The following is a 25,171-nucleotide window of genomic DNA, read 5'->3' as shown; positions in this document are numbered from 1 at the left end:
TTCTTGCCTGGGCAATCTCACGGACAGAGGAGCCTGGCGGGCTACAATCTGTGGGACAAGAGTGGGACACAACTTAGCAACTAAACCAAATCTGAAACATTAAAAAAAAAAAAAAAAACTAATAGAAAAAAGAAATCCAAATTGTGAAGATAAGATCCTATAACAGAGTATCTCAAACTTCACTGGGCTTGAGGCTCATACTCAGCTGTTGAAGGCAGAGTATGTCACTTTAGGCAGCTGTCACTTTAGGCCCTGAAGAATGTCCGTGTGTGTTCATTTAACTTCCTTCTTGCATATATATACATACATACTTACACACACACACACGCACACACACACACACACACATCATCTGTTCATACAAATGTGCAGGATTTAGCTCTCAGATTGACGCCATACTTCCAGAAATTCTAGTCCAGTAGGTCTAGGAAGGGGATCAGGGCACTACATTTTTATCATTTGATTACAGGGCAGGAGGCTCCTTAACCACATCTTACAAAGCCTCGGTCTGACATTCTCTGGCCAATAAAAGGACCGTGTGATAACAACAAAGCTACAAAGGTTTTCAAGAAACTGATCACTTTACCCTAAGCTGGGGACAGAAAGATATCTGTAAAGGACATCTCGGTAACAGGGTAGTTGAGGAGAGAGGGTCAGGAAGTATCAGAAACCCCCCCCCCACCTTTTTTCCACCTCCTATTCTGCAAGTTTGCAAAATCTTCAGTGATTTTTTCTTTTTTTTATGCAAGACTGGCTGAGAGAGGGCAGCTTTCTGAACAGAAATCTACATGTCCTCTAAATTCTCAATCCCCTGCAGCTGAAGGCAAACCTGGCTGCATCCCAGGTCTCATTAGTTCGCAAGCTAGCAGAGAACAGCGAATGCATTCCCCAGGCGATTCTCGGCTGTCAGGATACAGATTACCCGGCTGCCCCCAGAGAGCCGCCCAGCCCTACGTTACAGCAGGAACATCATCTCTACTTGCTTCTGATGACCTTTGCAAACCAGTACTAAAGAACCTCTGATTTAGAATCAAAGCATATTTCTGAACTGGAAAGAAGAGGTAGTGTGTGTATAAGAGAGGCTGTGCGGCTTTTAGGAAGAGCCCTAGGTACAGGGGAGGAGGACTGGGTGAGAGGGGTGGAGGGCAGGCTAGGGGAGCTGAACTGAGCTTTTGCTCAGAACCCACTAAGTACTGATGCACCTGCTGCATCATAGTGGAAAGTCAAGCTTGGCCAGTTGGCAGGGCACAGCATAAGATGCTTGATAGAACCTTCGGGAAATAAGACGAGCATTCCTTATGTGATGGAGGAGAAAAACTAGCTTCAAAGCAACGCATGACTTGGCCAGGAGTTCAGGCCAGCATCTCTGCTTAACAAGGGCCAGCTTGTGCAGCACCGGCTTCTGTTTTTCCTACAAAGCCATATATCCCTTCTGTCACTGTGGCACTCAAAACCGCCATGCTACCCTCCACATTTCAGATTTGGGGGAATGGAAGTCAATTATGATTTCACCATGACTTCCTCTTAGTATAAAATAGTGTCAAATCACAGTACTTCTCTAATCTTTGCTTTTACCATCTGAAAGAAAGGCCAAATGTTGCCCAAGATGGTAGATGTGTGAAGATAAACAAAGATGTTCATGTGTGAATGCTAAGTCGCTCTAAGTGTATAAAAATCTTTGCAGTCCTATGGACTATAGCCCACCAGGCTCCTCTGTCCATGGAATTCTCCAGGCAAGAATAGTGGAGTGGGTTGCCATGCCCTCCTCCAGGGGAATCTTCCCGCACAGGGATCATACCCATGTCTCTTATGTCTCCTGCATTGGCAGGCAGGTTCTTTACCTCCAGAGCCACCTGGGAAGCCCTAAAAAATGTTCATACATATGGTAAAACACAACGGATCCTTTAGGAGAGAAGCCCTAGCAAAGCTGTTAGAACCTGCTGGTACTGCTCATGTTGTGGTTTTTAAATATATGTGAGAAAATGGAAACTTAAAACATAATCCTGCTTTCATACAGTTAGTATAAAAGTTAATTTTTATCCCCAAGACCAGGCTTAGAAGGGGGTCCCCTGATATGAGTCCTGCTTATTCAATCACTCGACCCAAGATGAGTCTGATAAAATTAGGATCAGAACACAACACTTTCCATCACAGATCATCTGCTACTGAGGTTGAGGTCAAATCGCTCAAGCCATTCAATCAGCCTAATGAGACGAAAAGAAATTGCAAGTGAACAAAACAGCTCGTTTCTTTCAGAAATCTTGGCCTCCGCAACCCTTCATCTGGAGCAGAGGTGAACGTGCTCTTTTCCTTCCCGGGATTCAGTAAGCCCAGGAGAGAGTGGGAGAGGGAGGTTCCCTGGGTAGGGAAGATTCCCTGGAGAAGGGAATGGCTACCCACTCCAGTATTCTTGCCTGGAGAATTCCATGGACTGTATAGTCCATGGAGTTGCAAAGAGTCGGACATGACTGAGCGACTTTCACTTCACTTTTAAATATTTTAGGATTACTTCTAGCATATTATCACTTGTGCCCCCATAAATACTGAAATATAGAGAAGGATTACCTCTCAGTAAGCAGCAACTCCAGGAAGGCTGTCTAGGACAGCTCAGAAGCAGCAGTCAACAGGAAGGGAGCTTGAACCTGTGTAGTTGAACAGCTGGAGAAATGCCCTGCCTCTAACCTACATGTGCACATTCCTTCAGGATGATGTACAAGACATGGAGGGGAATAAGGGCTTACGGCTACCTCTGACCCCCAGCCTACGCTGGCACCTATAATAACCTAGTGACCACGGGCTAGGATTCCAGAGGCAGGGAGAACTGAGTCTGAAGCCTGGCCCTACAGACAGTAGGTCTGCAACCTGAATGGACAACTTAAGCTTTCTGAAGTGCACAGTTCTTTGTAACACAGTCTTCCTAGGAGTGCCTACTTGATAGGGTTTTTCTGAAAAGAAAGGTAAAACACATAAAGAGTAGGTTTAGCACAAACCCTGGCACATAGTAAGAGCCTAACAAACATTAGCTGAAAGGGGGAGGTGGCATTGGCATGGGCGGCATCTTGCAGAACTCCGCTTAAACTCAAAGAAGGATGGATGGGTTTCTTCAAAGCACTTGGGTCTTGAGTGTACAGGAGATGAGGATCACGAATGACTGAGAGAGCAGGGAACCTCATACCGAACAACCTCTTGGGGACCTCGAAATAGTCCTGTCCTCCTTCTGGACCACAGAAGCTTAACACAGGGAGTCTACTTGCTGCCTTGTGTAGCCAGTTTGCTTCAGTGGGCAAGGGCCAAGTAAGAGGCATGGAACACCACCCAGCCTTAATACTCCTGACCTAGAACTTGGAATTTGAACAAGACCATTCATATGGAGTCTAACTTTCATTTGAAAGTAAGCCATTTCTCCAGCAAACTAAGTAGATCCCCTATGCCTCTTCGGTTTTTCCAGTGGTCATGTATGGATGTGAGAGTTGGACTATAAAGAAAGCTGAGTGCAGAAGAATTGATGCTTTTGAACTGTGGTGTTGGAGAAGACTCTTGAGAGTCCCTTGGACTGCAAGGAGATTCAACCAGTCCATCCTAAAGGAGATCGGTCCTGGGTGTTCATTGGAAGGACTGATGGTGAAGCTGAAATTTCAATACTTTGGCCACCTGATGCGAAGAGCTGACTCATTTGAAAAGATCCTGATGCTAGGAAAGTTTGAAGGCAGGAGGAGAAGGGGACGACAGAGGATGAGATGATAGGATGGCATCACCGACTCAATGGACATGAGTTTGGGTAAACTCCGGGAGTTGGTGATGGACAGGGAGGCCTGGCGTGCTGCAGTCCATGGGGTCGCAAAGAGTCAGACGTGACTGAGCGACTGAACTGAACTGATGCTTCTTTGGAGACAACCATACACCCTAGCATAAGAGGCATTCACAGCAAACCTTTTTTACCAAACACAGCTTAGGAGTTACCTTTGTTTCATTAGGAACCCTCTGAATTCCTCAATGGGGAGAAAACTTTAATACGTTTTGAAACTACTTATTAATGCAGCGTCCTTTACATTGTCTATCCTCTTTTGCTCTACACCACTTTCTAAGACCAAATCATCACAGAGCAAATCTAGGAAACGTACTTAAAAAAAAAAGGAAAACAAAAGTCTAACATGTTATTATTAGTGAGATAAAACAAGGAAAGAGAAGAATAAGCAGATGGGGAGAAATCCCATTACTTGTGATAATTTGGATTGTTCTCAAACATCTCTGACCCAAAAAACCCTCAAAAACCCATATTAAATCAACCAGCTCAGCAGGTTGTTCAGGCTCGGCACAGACAAGCAGTATCATCTCTAAGAATCATCTAAAGAGGCAGAATCAGTGCAAGAGAACAGTGTGAAGCAAACCAGAGCCCAGGTCATTCAGTCATGCCCTGGTTTCTTCTTGCTGTCTCTGCACTTGGTTCTCTCAGTCTCCTTTCCTCACCTGCTAAAATAACTAAGGGGCTTCTTCTAGATACCTGATTTGGGGTTATATTTTTCAAAGGACACAATATGTAAGATATGTCATAAACCAACAACAGTAATAACATACAAGTTACATGTAAGTACAGGACGGCGCTGTCAGACCCCAGACTGTTGTCCACCTGCACGGTCACTCGGAAAATGCCCACATTATGATAGACGTGTTTGATCCCATCTTCCATGGAGCTGAGGTTGACATAAGACACTGCGATGCCATCCCCGAAGTCCACCTGGATGAGTGTCCTCTGGACGTCACCCTGAAAGACAACACCAGAGGAAGGGGGGTCAGTGCGTGGCTGTTGCTTCTCCAGGGCTGAGGCTTATCATAGCCCCAACTCAGGGATAAGGAAGCCTCCACTCTGTCCTGCAGCTGGGAGCCTGTGTCTGTGTAACGGGATCCCTGTGAAACTCCCTGGGAGACAGGAGTTTATGAAGATGGATACTCTCCAAACCTGAAAGGCAACAATTCCCAAAAGTTCTAAGGTTTGGAAAATTGTTTGATTATCAGCTCCAATTTGATATTCATTTCCTCTGAAGGCTTTGTTTACAGTCTGATCATCACATGAATAAAAGGTTTACATACAGTTTTAAAAATTTAGCCTACCTGACACTCTCAACGGTCACTTGCCATGTGTTCAGGATCCCCATATTTCTGTCTTTGTGTCTGGTTCCCTAACTGTGTTGGAAAAAGGACAGGGGACACCTTGCCTTACACTTTACATGACACCGGACTCAGCCCTATTATTATTGACATTTAAGATAATGATGGCTAATTCTTTTATACTTCAGTGTTTTCTACTATCAAAATGATCTCACTTTATACTTTATGGAATCTCAGTCTGGAGAAAAAAGCAGGCAATGTTTGTCCACTCTACAGATGAGGAAGCTGAAGTGAAAGAAGGTTTAACCATTTGTTCAAGGTTACTGCAGCAGTCTTGGGACTTGAACCCATCTCCTTGGACTTGCATTTCATTCACTATAGGTGGGTTAAGCATTGACAGCTCCTCTGGGCTCAAATCCTGTCATTTCATTAACCAGCTGGATGACTCATATATGTCAAGCAGTCTCCTTTGGTCTCAGTTATCTAACCTGTGAAATGGGCATATTAGTATCTTCCTATCTTAACTCAAAGAGTTATTATAGAAGACATGTGAGTCATCAGTAACCTGTACAATTTGATACCAAAATGAATGACTGTAAAACAATGCAGCTATGAATGATCTGCTATATCCCTTTGAAAGCTTGACTGAAGTCATATGATTCTAAATTTCCCACAAGTAGGCAGGAGAAGATAAACTCTGCTTTATAAAATCCCAGACCTGCTAAAAAAAAATAGCTTGTGAAATTAGTTGAGATTCTTAAAGAACAAAGTTTCTTAGAAAAACTGACAACACCCAGCATCCCTCACAGATAACTCATCCTTTAACAAGGGGTGTGTGTGTGTGTGTGTGCGTGCATCTGTTTTGTTAGCTTTCTCCATTTGGGGCAGAGTGGGGGAAGAAAATAAAAAACCTTTGAACTGGAAATGTATTTTCAATTAAGTAAGGTTCATACGGTATCATATTTTTTGAAAAGGGCAAGTTTAAAATGTCGACATTTAAAAGATTAATTCACAGGGAAAGGAAAAGCAGTTCAAATCCTCTGAATCTATGCGACCTACTCTTCTGATCTGTGCCCAGCCAAGCATTGTGTGAGGGTGTACACGGCAGCTAACCCTCTGTAAGTACATGGGCACAAATTCTCCCCTAGGGTGGGAAAAAAGAAACTCCATTCAAAATTCCAAAACAGATAACCACAAGCCCAGAGGTTGTAAAATTACCTGAATTCCCTTCGCTAATAAATACAAATGTCAGCCAAGCTTGCTGACTTGTCCTTCACTTGGACAACCAAACTGGACTGACCAGTTTCTCATTCTGCTTCTGGTCAGTTTCCTCCCATGTTTTCTGGGTTTTCAATAGAGCTGTTGCTAGCCAACCCTAGGATGGGCATGGAGGGAGAACCCACATTAAAATCTACTACATTTTGGCGGGGATAAGTGTCTCAGGGAAATACCAGAAGTAGCTAGGGTTAACCAGATTATCTATGGAATGACACTAGCAATATGGTTTCTGAGAAAGAAAGAGGTTGAGGGACAGAGAGGGAAAGAAAGCTGCAGGGCTCTTTCTAGAGATAAGAGTGGCCATAAGGTAGGGTTACCAATTGCAAGAAGACAGAAGGGAGATTCGTGTCTCCGCTGATTCCACTTCAGTATCTGCTGAGAGAGAGCAGCTACACACATGACTGGGGCAAGTACAGCTCTGTCTGTCTCAGATGGAGTCTACCTTGCCTTGGTCTCTCTGTCTGGTGTTCATCACTCGCCTGTGGATCTGGACTTAGACCTCTTGTCAGTTACTTGAAACTCCTCCCAAGTTCTGCCTGGATGTCTACTGTCTGACAGCCTGATAGCATTCCTGGTTCTCCACTGCTGACAATGCTCTCTATCTGGATCACAGGGGAAAGGTGGGAGCTACACAGCGTTTGGGTTAGTGTACCAATAGGGCTGCCTTTAGAGCAGAGGGGCCAGGCTTTGAGAGTATAAGGTCAGGTACGAGGATGGAAGGTCCATCTAGTCAAGGCTATGGTTTTTCCAGTGGTCATGTATGGATGTGAGAATTGGACTGTGAAGAAAGCTAAGCACCAAAGAATTGATGCTTTTGAACTGTGGTGTTGGAGAAGACTCTTGAGAGTCCCTTGGACTGCAAGGAGACCCAACCAGTCCATTCTAAAGGAGATCAGTCCTGGGTGTTCATTGGTAGGACTGATGTTGAAGCTGAAACTCCAATACTTTGGGCACTTGATGCGAAGAACTGACTCATTTGAAAAGACCCTGATGCTGGGAAAGATTGAGGGCAGGAGGAGAAGGGGACGACAGAGGATGAGATGGTTGGATGGCATCACCGACTCAATAGACATGAGTTTGGGTAAACTCCGGGAGTTGGTGATGGACAGGGAGGCCTGGCGTGCTGCGGTTCATGGAGTTGCAGAGAGTCAGACGTGACTGAGTGACTGAACTGAACTGAACTGAACTGAACAAGGATGGAGATACAGATATATAGATAAAAGTATACTAGGTTACCACACATCTGAGAGCCCCTGTGGATAAAGACATGGGATCCCCCAATCAAACATGAAGTCCCCAAGGCCTTTGATGTGGGTGGGTGCAGACCTCTAAGTACTCTGCAATACACGCCAAGAGAATCCAAGGGCCAAGTCTGACAGGCGATTCACCCCTGTTGCTGCTGTTTTGCCCACTTGGGTCAAGACACTGGATCTCGTGCTTTCAGGGGCTCTCAGGTGCTTGGGAAACCTAACACAGCTGCAGCTGCATCACTTTGGGGCTTACTGTCATCAACCTCTAACTTTCTTGGGCTGCTATTACCATCTCAGGCAGGGATACCAATTCCTTTTAGAGAACAAGAAACAGGGCAAAGAAAAGAATGCCTATGTCCTAGGTCACCATTTGATTAGCCATGCCTGCCTTGCTTTAATAGGCTTTCTGGTCATTCATTCATTCAGCCAGCTGACAGATACTTTCAAGTGTCTTTCTTGTGTCAGGCCCTAAATGGGGAAACTTATACCAAGAAATTATAATCAACCAAACAAAACAGATGTGGTCCCCACTTTCTTGAGCAAAGAGACTGCTAGTGAGATAAATAGACTTCAACAATTATGCAAATAAAAAGTTATTCTAGGGGATGATGTGAAAGAGAGATCCATGGTGCTGTAAGCTTGTATAGTAAGCTTGTTCAGTAGGGAGAGGTGGAGAGTTGAAAATTTGACCCAAATGAGAACTTCAAGAAAGGCTACCCAGAAGGAATGATATTTGAGCTGAGAAGGCCTGAAGAAAAGAAATTAACCTAACAAAGGACATGAGCAGGTGATATGGAGGTGAGGAGTCCAGGCAATGGGGGGCAGAGGGAACTGGATATGCAAGGGCCCTGTGGCAGAAGATGGTGGTACAGTTAAAGGAAGCTGATGATACAGACCCAGTAGGAACATGTGAAATTAGACTGGATGGGAGACAATGACATTCCAAGACTTGTGGGCCAAGTTTCTGACTTCAATATTTCTCTTAAGAGCAATGGTAAGAACTCAAAGTGATTGAAGTCAGAGTTTGAGGGAAGATGACAGGATAATATTTTTAATTCATAAAGATCACTCTGGCTACAATATGGAGAATGCATTGGAAGGAGGCCCGAGTATTCCAGGAAGCCAATTAGGGGATAGTTCAAGGTAGATGATAGGCAGATTGATATATGAGTTGCAACAGGAAATTGCATTCACCTTCCTGCCAAAATTAATTCCCATAGTTTACTGGTTTTGAAATCAGTGAATCTCAGTCTTTGATAATAACACCTCTTATAGAAATTAAAAGAAAAAAATCTGATACCCAGTTCATATCCAAGCCCACCTCCTGGTTTGGGGCCTTTGGGGAGGTTGCTCGGTCTTGCTGTGGCCTGAGAAGGTCCCCAGCTAATGCTGGGCTGCACCAAAGGTTGAGAAACACTGGTTCAGACTGTTGAACATTAGGTTTTCTTGTGACTGAATTCATCTGAAGATGAATGTAGTACAGCACAAGCTGATGCCATTCCTATCACACCTTGGCATCATAGTCAAAGTTTCCCAGTATGCTTTAGGATTCTGAGTGCTAAGGGTGAGCTAACAGAGTCAGGAATGGAAGAACTAAACTCACGGTTAGTGACTGATGCACAATCACAAAAGTCCCACAATACACTCAGTCAAGGCTTGTTCTCTGGGAAAACAAGTGGCTAGATAATATGAGGGTAGCTTGCATAAAGAGCTGAGATGTGTCCTTAAGGGCTGGCTGCAGTCTCAGGACCTAACACAGATGATTCTTTTCTGTTCAATAAATTTTGAAATTTTACAAAAGAGAAAAAAAAAAAAAACGTGAACATTGTACATTTCTAACTTGTTTGTTTGGCTGTTGGGACTCTGGGAGACAGCTAGGGCAGATGCTATTTCTATTTGTGACACCAGGAGACTGGAGCATGGACCAGTTAAATGAGATGCCAGAAGTCCCACAGCTGGTGAGAGGCTCAAAATAGGCCTAAGAAGACCTGTGGTTTAACTTATCTCTGCAAAACAGTCCTTCAGGAGTTTCTTTAATTGGAATTTATTTGTGATGCCTTTCAGAGAGAGAAAGGTGGTAACAAAGGCAAGCTTCACTTTCTTTTCTTGTTAGATTTGATTCCTAGCATTGACCATTTCCCTCTCTGACAATATTTTTGCTTATAAGTGGAAAGATGGGTTGTCGTGAACTCCATACACCATCCTTATGTCTTCCCTCTGATGAAGCTGTATCATGTTCAAACTGTAAAGAAGACAGATAACGTGGGAAACAATAGGCATTCATAAACCACAAGCACAAAAAACTAACCAAACTGATCACATGGATTACAGCCTTGTCCAGCTCAATGAAATTACGAGCCATGCCATGTAGGGTCACCCAAGACGGGTGGGTCATGGTGGAGAGTTCTGACAAAATATGGTCCACTGGAGAAGGGAATAGCAAATCACTTCAGTATTCTTGCCTTAAGAACCCCATGAATTATATAACAAGGAAAAAAAGATAGGACACTGAAAGATGAACTTCCCAGGTCAGTAGGTGCCCAATATGCTACTGGAGAAGAGTAGAGAAATAACTTCAGAAAGAATGAAGAGACAGAGCCAAAGCAAAAACAACACCCAGTTGTGGATGTGACTGGTGATGGAAGTAAAGTCCAATGATATAAAGAACAATATTGCATAGAAACCTGGAATGTTAGGTCCATGTAAAACTCGCTCATTCACATACAACTCTTTGGAACCCCATGGACTATACAGTCCATGGTATTTTCAGGCCAGAATACTGGAATGGGTAGCCTATCCCTTCTGCAGTGGATCTTCCCAGCCCAGGAACCAAACCGGGCTCTCCTACATTGCAGGTGGATTCTTGACCAACTGAGAGGGAAGCCCATAAATCAAGGTCCATGAATCCAGGTAGATTGGAAGTGGTCAAACAGGTGATGGTAAGAGTAAACATCAACATTTTAGGAATCAGTGAACTAAAATGGACTGGAATGGGTGAATTTAACTCAGATGACCATTATATCTACTACTACTGTGGGCAAGAATCCCTTAGAAGAAATGGAGTAGCCCTCATAGCCAACCAAAGAGTCAAAAATGCAGCATTTGGGTGTAATCTCAAAAATGTCAGAATGATCTGTTTGTGTCTAAGGCAAACCATTCAGTATCACAGTAATCCAAGTCTATGCCCCATCTGATAATGCCAAAGAAGTTGAAGTTGAATGGTTCTATAGGACCTACAAGATCTTCTAGAATTAATACCAAAACAAGATATCATTTTCATCATAAGGGACTGGAATGCAAAAGTAGGTAATTGAGAGATACCTGGAGTAACAGGCAGGTTTGCCCTTGGAGTACAAAATGAAGCAGGGCAAAGGCTAACAGAGTTTTGCCAAGAGAACACACTGGTCATAGCAAACACCCTCTTCCAATAACACAAGAGACGACTCTATACACGGATGTCACCAAATGGTCAATACTGAAATCAGATTGATTACATTCTTTGCAGCTGAAGATGGAGAAGCTCTATACAGTCAGCAAAAACAAGACAGGGAGCTGACTGTGGTGCAGATCATGAACTCCTTATTGCAAAATTAGGATTTAAACTGAATAAAGTAGGGAAAACCACTAGATCATTAAAGTATGATCTAAATCAAATCCCTTATGATTATACAGTGGAAGTGACAAATAGATTCACAAGACTAGATCTGATAGACTGAGTGACTGAAAAACTATGGATGGAGGTTCATGACATTGTACAGGAGGCAGTGATCAAAACCATCCCCAAGAAAAAGAAATGCAAAAAGACAAAAATGGTTGTCTGAGGAGGCCTTACAAATAACTGAGAAAAGAAGAGAAGTGAAAGGCAAAGAAGAAAAGGAAGGATATATCCATCTGAATGCAGAGTTCCAAAGAACTGCAAGGAGGGATAAGAAAGCCTTCCTAAGTGATAAGTGCAAAGAAAGAGAGGAAAACAATAGAATGATGAAGACTAGAAAATTAGAGATACCAGGTCAACATTTCATGAAAAGATGGACAAATAAAGGACAGAAAACATATGGACCTTATATAAGCAGAAGATATTAAGAAGAGGTGGCAAGAATACACAGAAGAACTTTATACGAAAAGGATCTTCCTGACCCAGATAACTATGATGGTATGATCACTCATCTGGAGCCAGATATCCTGGATTGTGAAGTGAAGTGGGCCTTAGGCAGCATCACTATGAACAAAGCTAGTGGAGGTAATGGAATTCCAGTTGAGCTATTTCAGATCCTAAAAGATGATGCTGTGAAAGTGCTGCAGTCAATATGTCAGAAAATTGGGAACACTCAGCAGTGGCCACAGGACTGGAAAGGTCAGTTTTCATTCCAATCCCAAAGAAAGGCAATGCCAAAAAATGTTCAAACTATGTACAATTGCACTCATTTCACACACTAGGAAAGTAATGCTCAAAATTCTTCAAGCAAGGCTTCAACAGGACATGAACCATGAACTTCCAGATGTTCAAGCTAGATTTAGAAAAGGCAGAGAAACCAGACAGCAAATTGCCAACATACATTCAGTTCAGTTCAGTCAATCAGTTGTGTGAGACTCTTTGCAACCCTATGGACTGCAGTTCACTGGCCTCCCTGCCCATCACCAACTCCTAGAGTTTACTCAAACTCATGCCCATTGTACCAGTGATGCCATCCAACTATTTAATCCTCTGTTGTCCCCTTCTTCTCCCACCTTCAATCTTTCCCAGCAACATGGTCTTTTCCAATGAGTTAGCTCTTCACATCAGGTGGCCAAAGTATTGGAGTTTCAGCTTAAACATCAGTCCTTCTAATGAATATTCAGAATTGATTTCCTTTAGGATAGACTGGTTGGATCTCCTTGCTGTCCAAGGGACTCTCAAGAGTGTTTTCCAGCACCACAGTTCAAAAGCATCAATTCCTCGGTGCTCAGCTTTCTTTATAGTCCAACTCTCACATCCATACATGACTATTGGAAAAACTATAGCTTTGACTAGACGGACCTTTGTTGGCAAAGTGATGTCTCTGCTTTTTAACATGCTGTCTAGGTTGGTCATAACTTTTCTTCCAAGGAATAAGCGTCTTTTAATTTCATGGCTGCAGTCACCATCTGCAGTGATTTGGAGCCCCCAAAATAAAGCCTGCCACTGTTTCCACTGTTTTCCATCTATTTGCCATGAAGTGATGGGACCGGATGCCATGATCTTAGTTTTCTGAATGTTGAACATACATTGGATCATAGAAAAAAGAAAGAGAATTCCAGAAAATTATCTACTTCTGCTTCATTGACTATACCAAAGCCTTTGACTGTGTGGATCCCAACAAACTCTGGGACATTCTTAAAGAGATAGGAATACCACAGCACCTTACCTGACTCGTGATAAATCTGTATGCAGTCAAGAAGCAACAGTTAGAATTGGACATGGAACAATGGACTGGTTTCAAATTGAGAAAGGAGTACATCAGGGCTGTATATTGCCACTCTGCTTATTTAACTTATATGCAGAGTACATCATGTGAAATGCCAGACTGGATGATGCACAAGCTGGAATCAAGTTTGCAGAGAATAATATCAGTAATCTCAGATATGCAGATTGCACCACCTTTATGGCAGAAAGCAAAGAGGAACTAAAGATCTTCTTGATGAATGTGAAGAGGAGAGTGAAAAAGCTGTCTTAAAACTCAACATTCAAAAAATGAAGATCATGGCATCCGGTCCCATCACTTCATGGCTAATAGATGGGGAAACAATGGAAACAGTGAGAGATTTTATTTTCTTGGGCTCCAAAATCACTGCATATGGTGACTGCAGTTATGAAATTAAAAGATGCTTGCTCCTTTGAAGAAAAGCTATGACCAACCTAGACAGCATATTAAAAAGCAGAGACATTACTTTTCTGACAAACATCCATCTAGTCAAAGCTATGGTTTTTCCAGTAGTCATGTATGGATGTGAGAGTTGGACCATAAAGAAAACTGAGCTCCAGAGAATTGAATCTTTTGAACTGTGATGTTGGAGAAGACTCTTGAGAGTCCCTTGGACAGCAAGGAGGTCCAACCAGTCAATCCTAAAGGAAATCAGTCCTGAATATTCATTGGAAGGACTGATGCTGAAGCTGAAGCTCCAATACTTTGGCTGCCTGATATGAAGAACTGACTCATTAGAAAAGACCCTTATGCTGGGAAAGATTGAAGGTAGGAGGAGAAGGGAACAACAGAGGATGAGATGGTTGGATGGCATCACCGACTCGATAAACGTAAGTTTGAGCAAGCTCCGGGAGTTGGTGATGGACAGGGAAGCCTGGCATGCTGCAGTCCATGTGGTTGCATAGATTTGGCCACAACTGGGAGACTGAATTGAACTTGAGTTACTGATCAGGAAAATCTTGTGTATCACTGAGAGATACTTATTAGGTATTCGATCTCATAAATGACAAGTCAACATTCCTGAAATACAACTTAGGCTGGAAAATATCTACACTGTCAAATAAATTTCTTTAGACATAATGCATTTGGTCCTGTGCCCTAATATAGACATATAACTGAGAATACTAGGCCAAAAGAAGTTCCCAAGAAAGGACCAAAAGCCACATGAAATCCATATGGGGATTCTCCAAGGGCAGCACTGACTTCTGTAATAGAAAAGCAAATAGATCAAGTGGCTGCAATGAGGCCAAGATTAACCTGAGGAATGAAAGGTGTGTGAACTTATCAGTTCCTGTAACAGGACTTTAGAGAAAAATGGGAAAACAAATGCTACAGTAACTCAACACTGACAGCCTTGGTGCAGAAATGAGACTCTAAGAGCTCCAGAAGTCATTAGGGAGCCACTGCAGATAGAAACTGGACTCGTTTGTCAGAGGCTGGTCCTTGCAAAGCTCAAGGACAGGCCTGACAAAGGCTTTACTGAAATTCAGTCTTGGAAGGGGCCTTAAAGTTTATGCAGCAAAAACTGCATTGAAGTCAATCACCTATGGAATAACCTGTTTTTTCAGATGCATAAGACAACACATTATATGTCCTGTAAGTCTGTATGTCTGTATATGTTTGCATGAGCATAAATGTGGTCATTAAAATAGCCCAGTCTGTTAACACTGACTACCCCAGGGGTGAAATGACATGAGGGGCAGAGGAAGATCAGCAGGATTAAAAGAGAGGAGTAAAGGAGGGGAAAGAAATAGTTCACCAAATTTAAAAGGAGAGGTGGAGTAGGCCATGACACAAGAAGCAGCACAAAACACAACACCCTAACCGTACTGTTACTGTTAACATTTAAACATTGACTGAGTACAAGGAAATAACCCAGAGGTAACACAGGCACTGATGCTGGGATACAGCCAACTCTGGCCTTAGATTTCTGTTGTTATTTTAATGTTCTTTTGATCACAATATTTGAACAACATTATCACTAGGTAACATTAAATGCCAGAAGCAAAAAATCAGACATTTCAGCCTTTTCTTCTTATGACTAAAGGTATTTGGACAGGGTGGGAGGTGTGAACTAAAACTAATATACCTTTTGGGGATGGAAATTGGTGCAGCCACTATGGGAAAACAGTATAGTGGTTCTTCAAAAAACTAAGAATAGAATTACCATAAGATCCAGCAATCCCACTCCTAGGCATGTATCTGGATGAAGCTATAATTCTAAAAGATACATGCATCCCTACATTCAGAGCACCACTATTCCCAATAGCCAAGACATGGAAACACCCTAAATGTCCATCAACAGATGAAGGGATACAGAAGATGCGGTGCATACACAGGGCGGAATATCTATAAAAAGGAATAGAATAATGCCATTGGCAGCAACGTGGATGGAGCTAGAGATTATCATACTAAGGGAACGAGTTAGAGAGAGAAAGACAGATTCCATATGATACCATTTCTATGTGCAGTCTAAAATATGACACAAGCAAACTTATCCATGAAACAGAAAATAGACTCACAGACACAGAGAACAGACTTGTGTTGGCCAAGTGCATGGGGCAGGGGAGGCACGGATTGGGAGTTCGGGATTAGCAGATGCAAACTATTGTATATAGAATGCATAAACAATACGGTGCTTCTGTATAGCACAGGGAACTAGATTCAGTATCTTGTGATAAAGCCTTATGAAAAAGAATATACATATATAAGTAAATTCCTTTGCTGTACAGCAGAAATTAACCAACACTACAAATTAAGTATATTTCAATAAAATAAATTAGAAAATAAAAACTAATCTGCCTTTGCCTTGCATATCTTACTCCAGGGTATGAGACAGGTTCGCAACTTTAGATTCAGATTGGCAAGGTCTCAGCAGGAAACAAAAAGGAGAAAACTATGGTATAATGCTGCTCTGGTCTCCAAAGAAGAGATTTTGTCAGCTGGTGTAAAGGAGTTCATGGAGAGAAGTGCTATTCCCCTTGTGCTTATTCAATAAAAATGAACTCTGGCATGTGACTTCTTACATGAATTGTGCAAGTTAAGAGTGTTCTAGAATACCCCCTGATGGTCACTAAGGGAAAAGAGAGAGCACATTTCTCAAAAGTTTTCTGTTCTAGAAATAGTAACGACTGTTCTCTGTGTAGTTTCACATTGAATCTTCAACCCTATTAAGACTCAGGCCTGAAAGACTGTTACAATTTATCTAGAGTCACCAAGCTCTTCTTAACTCAAGAAGAAGTTAACTTAAGGAGTTCTGTGAACTTCTTTTTCACGCAAGATAGATACTCAGTGTGCTCATTGCCAGATGGACACTGAAGAACGCATTGACTGACAGGTAAGACCCAAGAGTGATTGTAGGCTTCAGTAATGAAAACTCTTTAGAGGGATGCCAGCACAGATCAAATTCTACATTAAAAAGGGATGTAAGTAGATACCAATGTAATACACTGGAATACCATGGAAACTACATTTGTAAAGACTCATGGTAATATGAGTGCTTGACAAAGAATGAGATGACTGTAAACAGGAATCAGGGGCTGAAACTGTGTGGGACCTGCCATTGTATAACAGTCAGCAGAGCCCTGGCACAGGACAATACCAGTCTATGATAAGAAGCAGTTTGCACATGCTCTATCTTCTGTTCCTAGTTCTTGGTCCTCTCTGGCAACTCTTCCAAGAGGTATTACTATTACTGAAAGCTGAGGCTGCCTCACCAGATGAGCTGGGACAGTGTTTTCTGGTGGTCTGGTTTGAAGCCTGCCCTATGGGCTTCTTTTTAATTTCAAAGCCAAGCTTTATACATAATTCCAAGATATCTAGGTATTGGCACAATTGCAAAATATAGAATTATCCTCCTCCCCTTGCCTATTCAGAGATGCTTTTCAATAATAGCACAGGCACCTCTCCAAATGTGCAGACCCTCGGGCTTCTCTGAGAGTAAAGGCAACAGTGAATTTGGATCCTTTGACCTTAAGGGAGAACATTCACAACAGTATGGAGGGTGGTCCATGGGGTTTTATGATTTCACCAGAAAAATTTGGGTCTGACAAGGCCAGTGATACCAGAGAGACAGGACTGTGGATCCACCAAATAATCTGACTGGATGAGCACTTCACCTTCTTTCTGACGAAATACAGATGGCTAGACCCTTCTTTGAGGACTATGATTCTCGGAGCTTGCCTAACTAAATATCCAGATACTCTGGATCTAATGCTCAGACTAAGAACTTTCTATTATAACATCACAAAATGGTTTACCTTCTCACTTACAAATAAACTGTAGCACCATGTGTCTAAATGAACAGCAAATTTCCAAATTTCCTTTTTACGTCTTCTGTGCTTGTCTGAATAGAACAGAACACTGGAAGCCAACATTCGGCTTGTATAAGCAGATGAATGACTATAAACAGAGGCCCCTACTCCACCCAGACATTGTGGTGTAGAGCCACCAGAACTTTGGGCCATCGTGCTTTTGAGCCTTTTTCAGGTGGTAAAGGGCACTGATACACTGTCTGCCGCCACTGCATTGTGGCCTCAGGAATCACTCCCGCTGGCTTTGGCAGGGAAACTCTGGGGCTGCTCAATAATGTACATTGTGTAAGTGGTTTTGAATGATTTAAAAAAAAATCACTCTAAAAGTAAACATTCGGGTATGTCATAAGAACAATTTCATTTTAAAAGAAAGAATAGTAGGAAGATTCCTTTAGGATAAACCTATATTTCTTCTCTAGTTTTAAAATATGGTAAAATATGTTAACCTTATTAGAAGAAAGAACAAAGAGAAAAGCCATGATGAATTCTTTGAGAAAACTGTGGAACGAGGATGAAATTTGGAAGAAGAAAGTTCAAATTGCTCATAATCATGCCACCCAGAGATTACATTTTTACACTGGTGAATACCATATTAACCAATGATATTGCACACACGCGTGCACACACACACACACACACACACACACAACAACCACCACCACCACAATGGCGGCACTGGAATTATTACACTGTTTTATGCTATGCTGTTAACATTTTTAAATAGCTTTCAGAACTTCTATATTTAGCTATCACTTGGTAGACTTGAGTCATGGGATCCTGCCTATAAAATGGATATATGATTTCTTGCCCCAGATGTCACTTCATCACTTTCCCAAGTTATTAGGTTGATGAGATTTCAGTGATTTTACAGAGGTCTACAGGTGTATTATATGTGGAAGAAGTGCCCTACAGAAGGCAGGTGGTGACCTGGAAGTTAGAAGACATAGTTAACTGTCCTCTGAAATGCATTTTACAATTGGACCTCAATTCCTTTACCTATAAATTAAAGATGAGCAGAATGGTGATGATTCTAGTTGTCATTTCTAGACTGGGTATCCTGCCATTGTAATAATACTATTCTTTCAGTTCACGTTATTGGACATCCACAATGTTCCAACATCTCTTCAGGCTGCTGAAATAATCTCCACTCTTAGGTGAAGACGCACAACTATCCAAGTGCTGTGATGGAGATTTTCCACTATAGGTGAATGGTGGATTACGCAGAGGAGTGGGCTGGTAAGACAGAGAGTCATGGAATAATGAATGACGGAGTGTAAAGCCAGAAATCTAAGGAAGTTATGCACTTGGGCAAGAATTGCGTGGCTTCAGCCCTGATTCAAGGGGTGGTGGGCCCCTGTGTGGAGGGCCTGAAGCAGACAGGTTGAAAGATTGAAAATCCAAACTGAAGACGATTTTATGACTCCGGCCCTTGGATGCTCACTGTACCGAAACTCTCAGTAATGAACCAAGTATCTCTCTTTGCTTGTCAAGGCAGACTGAAGTGCTTTGCAAACACCTATTCTCTGAAACCCTAAAGGATAGAAATACACCAATGCCTGTGGAACCGGTACTGAGGGAAGAGAAAAGCAGGACCTTAGAGCTGCTAACCTGAATTCAATCTGAACTTCAGGCATCAGGCCTCAGGCTAAAGACAATCTATATTGCCTGCCTCATTTCTTTCTTTCCTATTTAACCCAAAGCAACAAGGGAGAAGAAATGAAGTGGCTCAATTACCTTGCTTAGAGTCAAAGAGAATAAAGCTGCATGGAGTAAGGAATAATACATGAGAAAGCCTCTTAAATCTCCATGGCTCATGGAAATCAGCTTCCATTCCTTTGTGTGGAAGAAGAAAACAGCTGAATCTTCTGAGTCAGATCTGGGCTGGCCTAGAAAAATGATGCATACCTGCCTGGACTTAACACTTCCTGTGAACTCTTCATGCCAACTCTTTCTCCAAATGAAAAAGTAGGTCAGCTCCCTTTATCAATTCAACAGATGAGTTTCTCTCTCTCTCTCTCTCTTTCATACACACACACACACACACAATTATCAAAAGTCATCTTTTCTACCATCTGATGGTGGGCAGCATTCTGCAAAATTTATGAGGTGTTATTACACTGTGGTTACTTTTATGTGGCTGTAAGTCTTTCAATGTATGTGAAATTACAGCTCATTGAAATCCATTTAATGAGGACACAGCCTTCACATTTCCAAGTTAAATCTCACAGAGGAAGTTATAATCATGAATTTTCCTTATTAAGTTCCAGTCTTTGTATGTAAATTGAAGTATTAAAACAATGAGATACGGATCAAAGTTTTTAATTTTAGTCCCCTGCCTCAGATTTAATTTAAAAGTCTTAAATTATGCAGTGAATTGCATCTCTTTATTCTTACAGCTGTTTAAAACAGATTTAATTATCTCCCGTAACATGCAGACACTACTTCCGCCTAGCAGTCCTCTCAAATGACTGCCTTCCAAATCACTTTTGTTGAGTTCTTAAGACTGATTAGGGCCTTCACCATTCATCCTGTGCCTTCAGGTTGTCACATTGGATTTCCCTAGAAAGCCGGGTTATCACATTGAAAGTCCATAGACTCATTAGGTGCTCATTAGTGGTCCAGGGGATATCCATCTTAAGCAAGTCTCCAGACAGATGCTACCACTCATTGGATGCTGCTGGGGTCTCTCTGCAGAACACTTTTGATCAGCTTCCTAAAATTCAGGAGCCATTACAAAATGCAAAATGTTAAGCTTCTTAAACACAGCTTCATGGATTCTTCCTCTCCCCTCTTGGTTGTTCCTGGATCATTGTTCTTTGTCCTTAAGAAAACAATGATGCATAAATGCACATTGCAGTGTGAGTGTGGGTGTTCACACGTGTGTGTTCCTGGATCCTCCACAATGAGTAGGTCTGGGATGGAAGCAAGACTGCTCCTTCGCCTTGTTGCTTCCAATGAAGATTCCTTTATTCTCATATATTTGGAGAGAACCCTCACAGCAGCAGAGATGGGGTTCCTGACAAGGGGGCTTTTCATCAGCGTTACCAGAACTCTGTGGTTCTCTGAGTAACCAAGCTGTATGGTTTTGAAGGGTTTGTATATGGAGTCATTGTGTCACCTAGATGTATGTGTGTGTGTGGGAGGTGGGGGGGTAGCCTCACATACCATTTATGAAAAGCGATCACATTTCTTGCATTTCTCAAATTGGAAAAATTTTGGCTCAGGTCCCAACTATCGTACACGGAACTATAAGCATCAGTGTACCTTTGATTATCTACAGTCAATAAGAAGTTCTCTTTTTTGCTCTGGTTTTAGCAAGGTTTTCATTGATATTCTTATGTTAGAATTAGGACATGCACTAATACAGAATAAGGGAAGGGCTTTAGATTTCAGATAAAGACTAACATGTTTAGGGTTTTATTCGAATCTTAAGAGCCTTTTCAAGTTTAGGCTTTCTCTCTACTCTCCTGGAGGAAGTCTGTTCAAATCAACACACATTTATTGAGTTCCTACCAATATTGCAGACATGGTAAGCAGAGTTACAACCAGGCAGGACATGATTCATGTCTTAATAATATTGATCATTTATTTGGAGATGTCAGAAAAGAGAAGGGTGCTATTATGCATTAGTATATAGATATTTATAATGATCTAATACAGATTTTCGGAGAAGGCAATGGCAACCCACTCCAGTACTCTTGCCTGGAAAATCCCATAGACAGAGGAGCCTGGTAGGTTGCAGGCCATGGGGTCGCTAAGAGTTGGACACTTACTGTGCAACTTCACTTTCACTTTTCACTTTCATGCAAGGGAGAAGGAAATGGCAACCCACTCCAGTGTTCTTGCTTGGAGAATCCCAGGGATGGCGGACCCTGGTGGGCTGCCGTCTATGGTGTCGCACAGAGTTGGACACGACTGAAGTGACTTAGCAGCAGCAGTAGCAGTAGCAGCAATACAGATTTTATTATAATGTATCCAATAAATTAATTTTTGTTTTGAATAAATACAAACTACTTAGTACTTTCTATATTGTATGTTTAAATTTCTACTTAAAACTTGATACAGCAGAGATCCTAGTTAGCCCAAAACATGTAGTTCCACAAGCTGAAACATGTCTACTCATAAATGAAAAGTATTTGACGGGTTTGAGTTCCTACAAGGTTGGAACTCATAAAATGAAGAACAAATAAACACACGTACATTGTGTTGTACACAAAACGTACATTGTGCGGAACACAATGTTCCACTGGTGGGACAGTTGACTCCTCAGGTCTCTAGTACTTTAGTTAATACACAAAGGGGACATAGCTTATGTGTGTGTGTGTGTGGAGGGGGTTATATGTAAGTAACTAAGGACAAAGATAGGGTAGGTTTGATCCCTGGGTTGAGAAGATCCCCTAGAGGAGGGCATGGCAACCCACTCCTGTATTCTTGCCTGGAGAATCCCATGGACAGAGGAGCCTGGGGGGCTACAGTTCATGGGGTCACAAAGAGTCAGACACAACAGCGATTAAGCACACTCACACATATACAGCTGAGGACAAAGGTGGAGAGGGTAGCATCAGTCCTTAACCTAACCTAGCCCCACAGACATGAGACAAACTTGGAGAAGAAAGTTGAACCAGGAATAAACCATGAGACGCAGAAGCATGATCCTTGGTGTCCAAATGACAAAATATTATCCTGGCTTGGAAATCTTCTGCCCACATCTCAATAATCACAGTACAGTGTCATATCAACATGTAGCTGGGACCTCTTGTGGCACCTGGAGGACTTGTCGCTTTAGAGGCATCAGAGCATGGCATTAATATCCCCACTGTTATAAAGAACTGGTCCTAGATATAAGAGCATTTCAGACACTCTACTCAAAGTAAATTTAGGAACAAATTGAAATGAGAAGTGAATTCAGAAATTTTGACGAGGATGTAGAGAACACATGTATTACCAGTAGCATACATAAGGGTTTTTTTGTTTGTTTGTTTGTTTTAAATTTACTTAAGCAATATTACTCCTTGGAAGGAAAGTTATGACCAACCTAGATATCATATTCAAAAGCAGAGACATTACTTTGCCAACAAATGTCCGTCTAGGCAAGGCTATGGTTTTTCCTGTGGTCATGTATGGATGCGAGAGTTGGACTGTGAAGAAGGCTGAGCGCTGAAGAATTGATGCTTTTGAACTGTGGTGTTGGAGAAGACTCTTGAGAGTCCCTTGGATTGCAAGAAGATTCAACCAGTCCATTCTGAAGGAGATCAGCCCTGGGATTTCTTTGGAAGGAATGATGCTAAAGCTGAAACTCCAGTACTTTGGCCACCTCATGCAAAGAGTTGACTCATTGGGAAAGACTCTGATGCTGGGAGGGATTGGGGGCAGGAGGAGAAGGGGACGACAGAGGATGAGATGGCTGGATGGCATCACTGACTCGATGGACCTGAGTCTGAGTGAACTCCAGGAGTTGGTGATGGACAAGGAGGCGTGGCGTGCTGCGATTCATGGGGTCGCAAAGAGTCGGACACGACTGAGCGACTGAACTGAACTGAAGCAATATTATAGCCAAATTCATACTCAAGACTCTGGAGAAGTTTGGTATACATAGATGTTAAAGTCCTCAAATACTGCATTCATATTTTTGTTGGAAAAAATATGTTTTCCAACATTTTTTAGAGGGATAAAACAGTGCTAGAAATACTGTAGTCATTCAATAAAGGCATAGTTTTGCAAAGAGGAGGACACCCAAGAGAAGATTTGGCTTCTCTCATTGCTGAAATGGTTTCCAAGAAGCTGATCTCAAGAGCCATGGATATTCTCAGAAAATCCAGGAGGAAATCTTGGTTTACATACTGATGAGTGGGATGGGGGGACTGGGAGGAGGTTCAAAAGGGAGGGTAAATATGTATACCTATGGCTGATTCATTTTGAGGTTTGACAGAAAATAACAAAATTCTGTAAAGCAATTATCCCTCAATTAAAAAAAAAAGATGGGTGGAAAAAAAAAAAAAAAAGAGAGAATATAGCAGCAGCCATAGCCCAGCTTGGCTTGGACATAGATAATTAGGCCTATTCTTTCTACTGCTTGATCCTTGTTACTACCTGCCCCAGCCAAGCGTTTCTAGGAAGCCTTGGGAACCACAGTAAGTTCTTTGCCAGAAAAATGGTTGTTTCCACTACAGACAAGTGATAAAAGGCAGGATACCATAGGTCCTGGATTTGACTCCTGGCTGCATTACTATAGCTGGCTGTGTGATCTTAGGTGAGTTACTTTGCCTTTCTGTGCTTCCAGTGCACCATCTATAAAATGATAACAGTAATCCTTACTTACCCACTGCAGGATCTAGATGAGACAATCCATGCAAGCACTTACAAATGGGATCTTTTTTTCAAGTCTCAATGCTCCCCAGGTTCTATAAGACTTTCAGATCTTCTGTATTTCACATTGCTTATCACATGCCTGAGCTCTGCCTACATATATAATCCAGAGATTAAGAGAACTTGATGCTGTTTCTGTAAGGAGAGCTTGTGATTCATGAGCACAGAATCTCACAATCAAATGTGAGCTCTCTGGGGCCTCCTTATATGGGGACAGTCCTTAAGGCTTTGTGCTCTGCGATAGGAGACAAGAAAATCAAGGGGCCGATTCTGACAGCTGCAGGCAGTGGATTCATCCTTGCTCTTGCAGCTTTGCCCATTCAAGTGGAATGAACTGACTTGTTATTTTTTTTTCCCTTTTTTGTGGCCAGAAGGCAGACTTTACACATCTTAGAACCAGATTCCCCAATTTGTTCCCACATCACTCAGCCAAGTTTGAGGTGCCTGATCATCCTGGTTGCGTGGAAAATGACATCAAATAGATGAGAGCCTGGCCTCTGTCCCTGGAGGGTGCACACAGGTTGGAGCTGACCAGGACTGATTTCTTATTTCAGATTTTCCTTTACTGCATTCTTCAAAATGAAATAAAAATCTAAATTCTGAATCCTGCTCTGGCATTGATGTCTGTTGCTTCAAAAGATAATGTTCTTCTGAGTTGCATAATCAGGTTCCTTATGTCTTTGGGAAAGAGGCCTTCACCTTCACCACAGGGTATAGGATTAGTCTGGAAAATGAATACCTCCTTAACAGTTTTCTGTTTCCTTACTGCTTAAAGATCTAAATACAAAGTATTCTATTTTATTTGAATTTCTAAAATGATTTTTAAGTCAGCTTTTTGTTGAACATGCTATGCATAAAGAAACATATGCATACTATTAAATATACAACCTGAATTTTACAAAGTAGATGCATTCATTAATCATCAAAAAAATTTAAATTGTGACTAGCCCAGAAATTGTCCCTGCCACTCCCCCTCCAAAGGTAATACTTATTCTCATTCTCATCACCATAAATCAGTTTTGCTTTCAGTTTTTTTTTTTTTTTTTTTGCAGTTTAACTATGCTATGCTATGCTAAGTCGCTTCAGTCGTGTCCGACTCTGTGCAACCCCATAGACGGCAGCCCACCAGGCTCCTCCGTCCATGGGATTCTCCAGGCAAGAATACTGGAGTGGGTTGCCATTTCCTTCTCCAATGCAGGAAAGTGAAAAGTGAAAGTGAAGTCGCTCAGTCGTGTCTGACTCTTAGCGACCCCATGGACTGCAGCCTACCAGGCTCCTCCATCCATGGGATTTTCCAGGCAAGAGTACTGGAGTGGGGTGCCATTGCTAGGTAGACATATAATATGCATTTTTTTAGTCTGATTCCTTTAGCTTAATATTAGCTACACGATTCATTCAAGTTTCTGTATGTAGCAGT

The 25,171-nt window shown here is 42.0% G+C and overlaps 1 protein-coding gene across 5 annotated transcripts in view; it reads right to left on the bottom strand.

Moving 5' to 3' along the window:
- Nucleotides 1–25,171, bottom strand: part of SORCS1 (sortilin related VPS10 domain containing receptor 1) — a 575,198-nt gene that overhangs the window by 52,002 nt on the left and 498,025 nt on the right. For all 5 annotated transcript variants that reach the window (XM_070363590.1, XM_005897015.2, XM_005897018.2 and 2 more), the window contains exon 19: nucleotides 4,576–4,762. In XM_070363590.1, the coding sequence (XP_070219691.1) occupies nucleotides 4,576–4,762 (187 nt within the window). The remainder of the gene's footprint in view (nucleotides 1–4,575; nucleotides 4,763–25,171) is intronic.

The sequence above is a fragment of the Bos mutus genome, chromosome 26 (assembly GCF_027580195.1).
Source record: "Bos mutus isolate GX-2022 chromosome 26, NWIPB_WYAK_1.1, whole genome shotgun sequence".
NCBI lineage: Eukaryota > Metazoa > Chordata > Mammalia > Artiodactyla > Bovidae > Bos > Bos mutus.
Note: the sequence above shows the minus strand (reverse complement) of the source record. Positions and strands in the feature narration are given on the sequence as shown.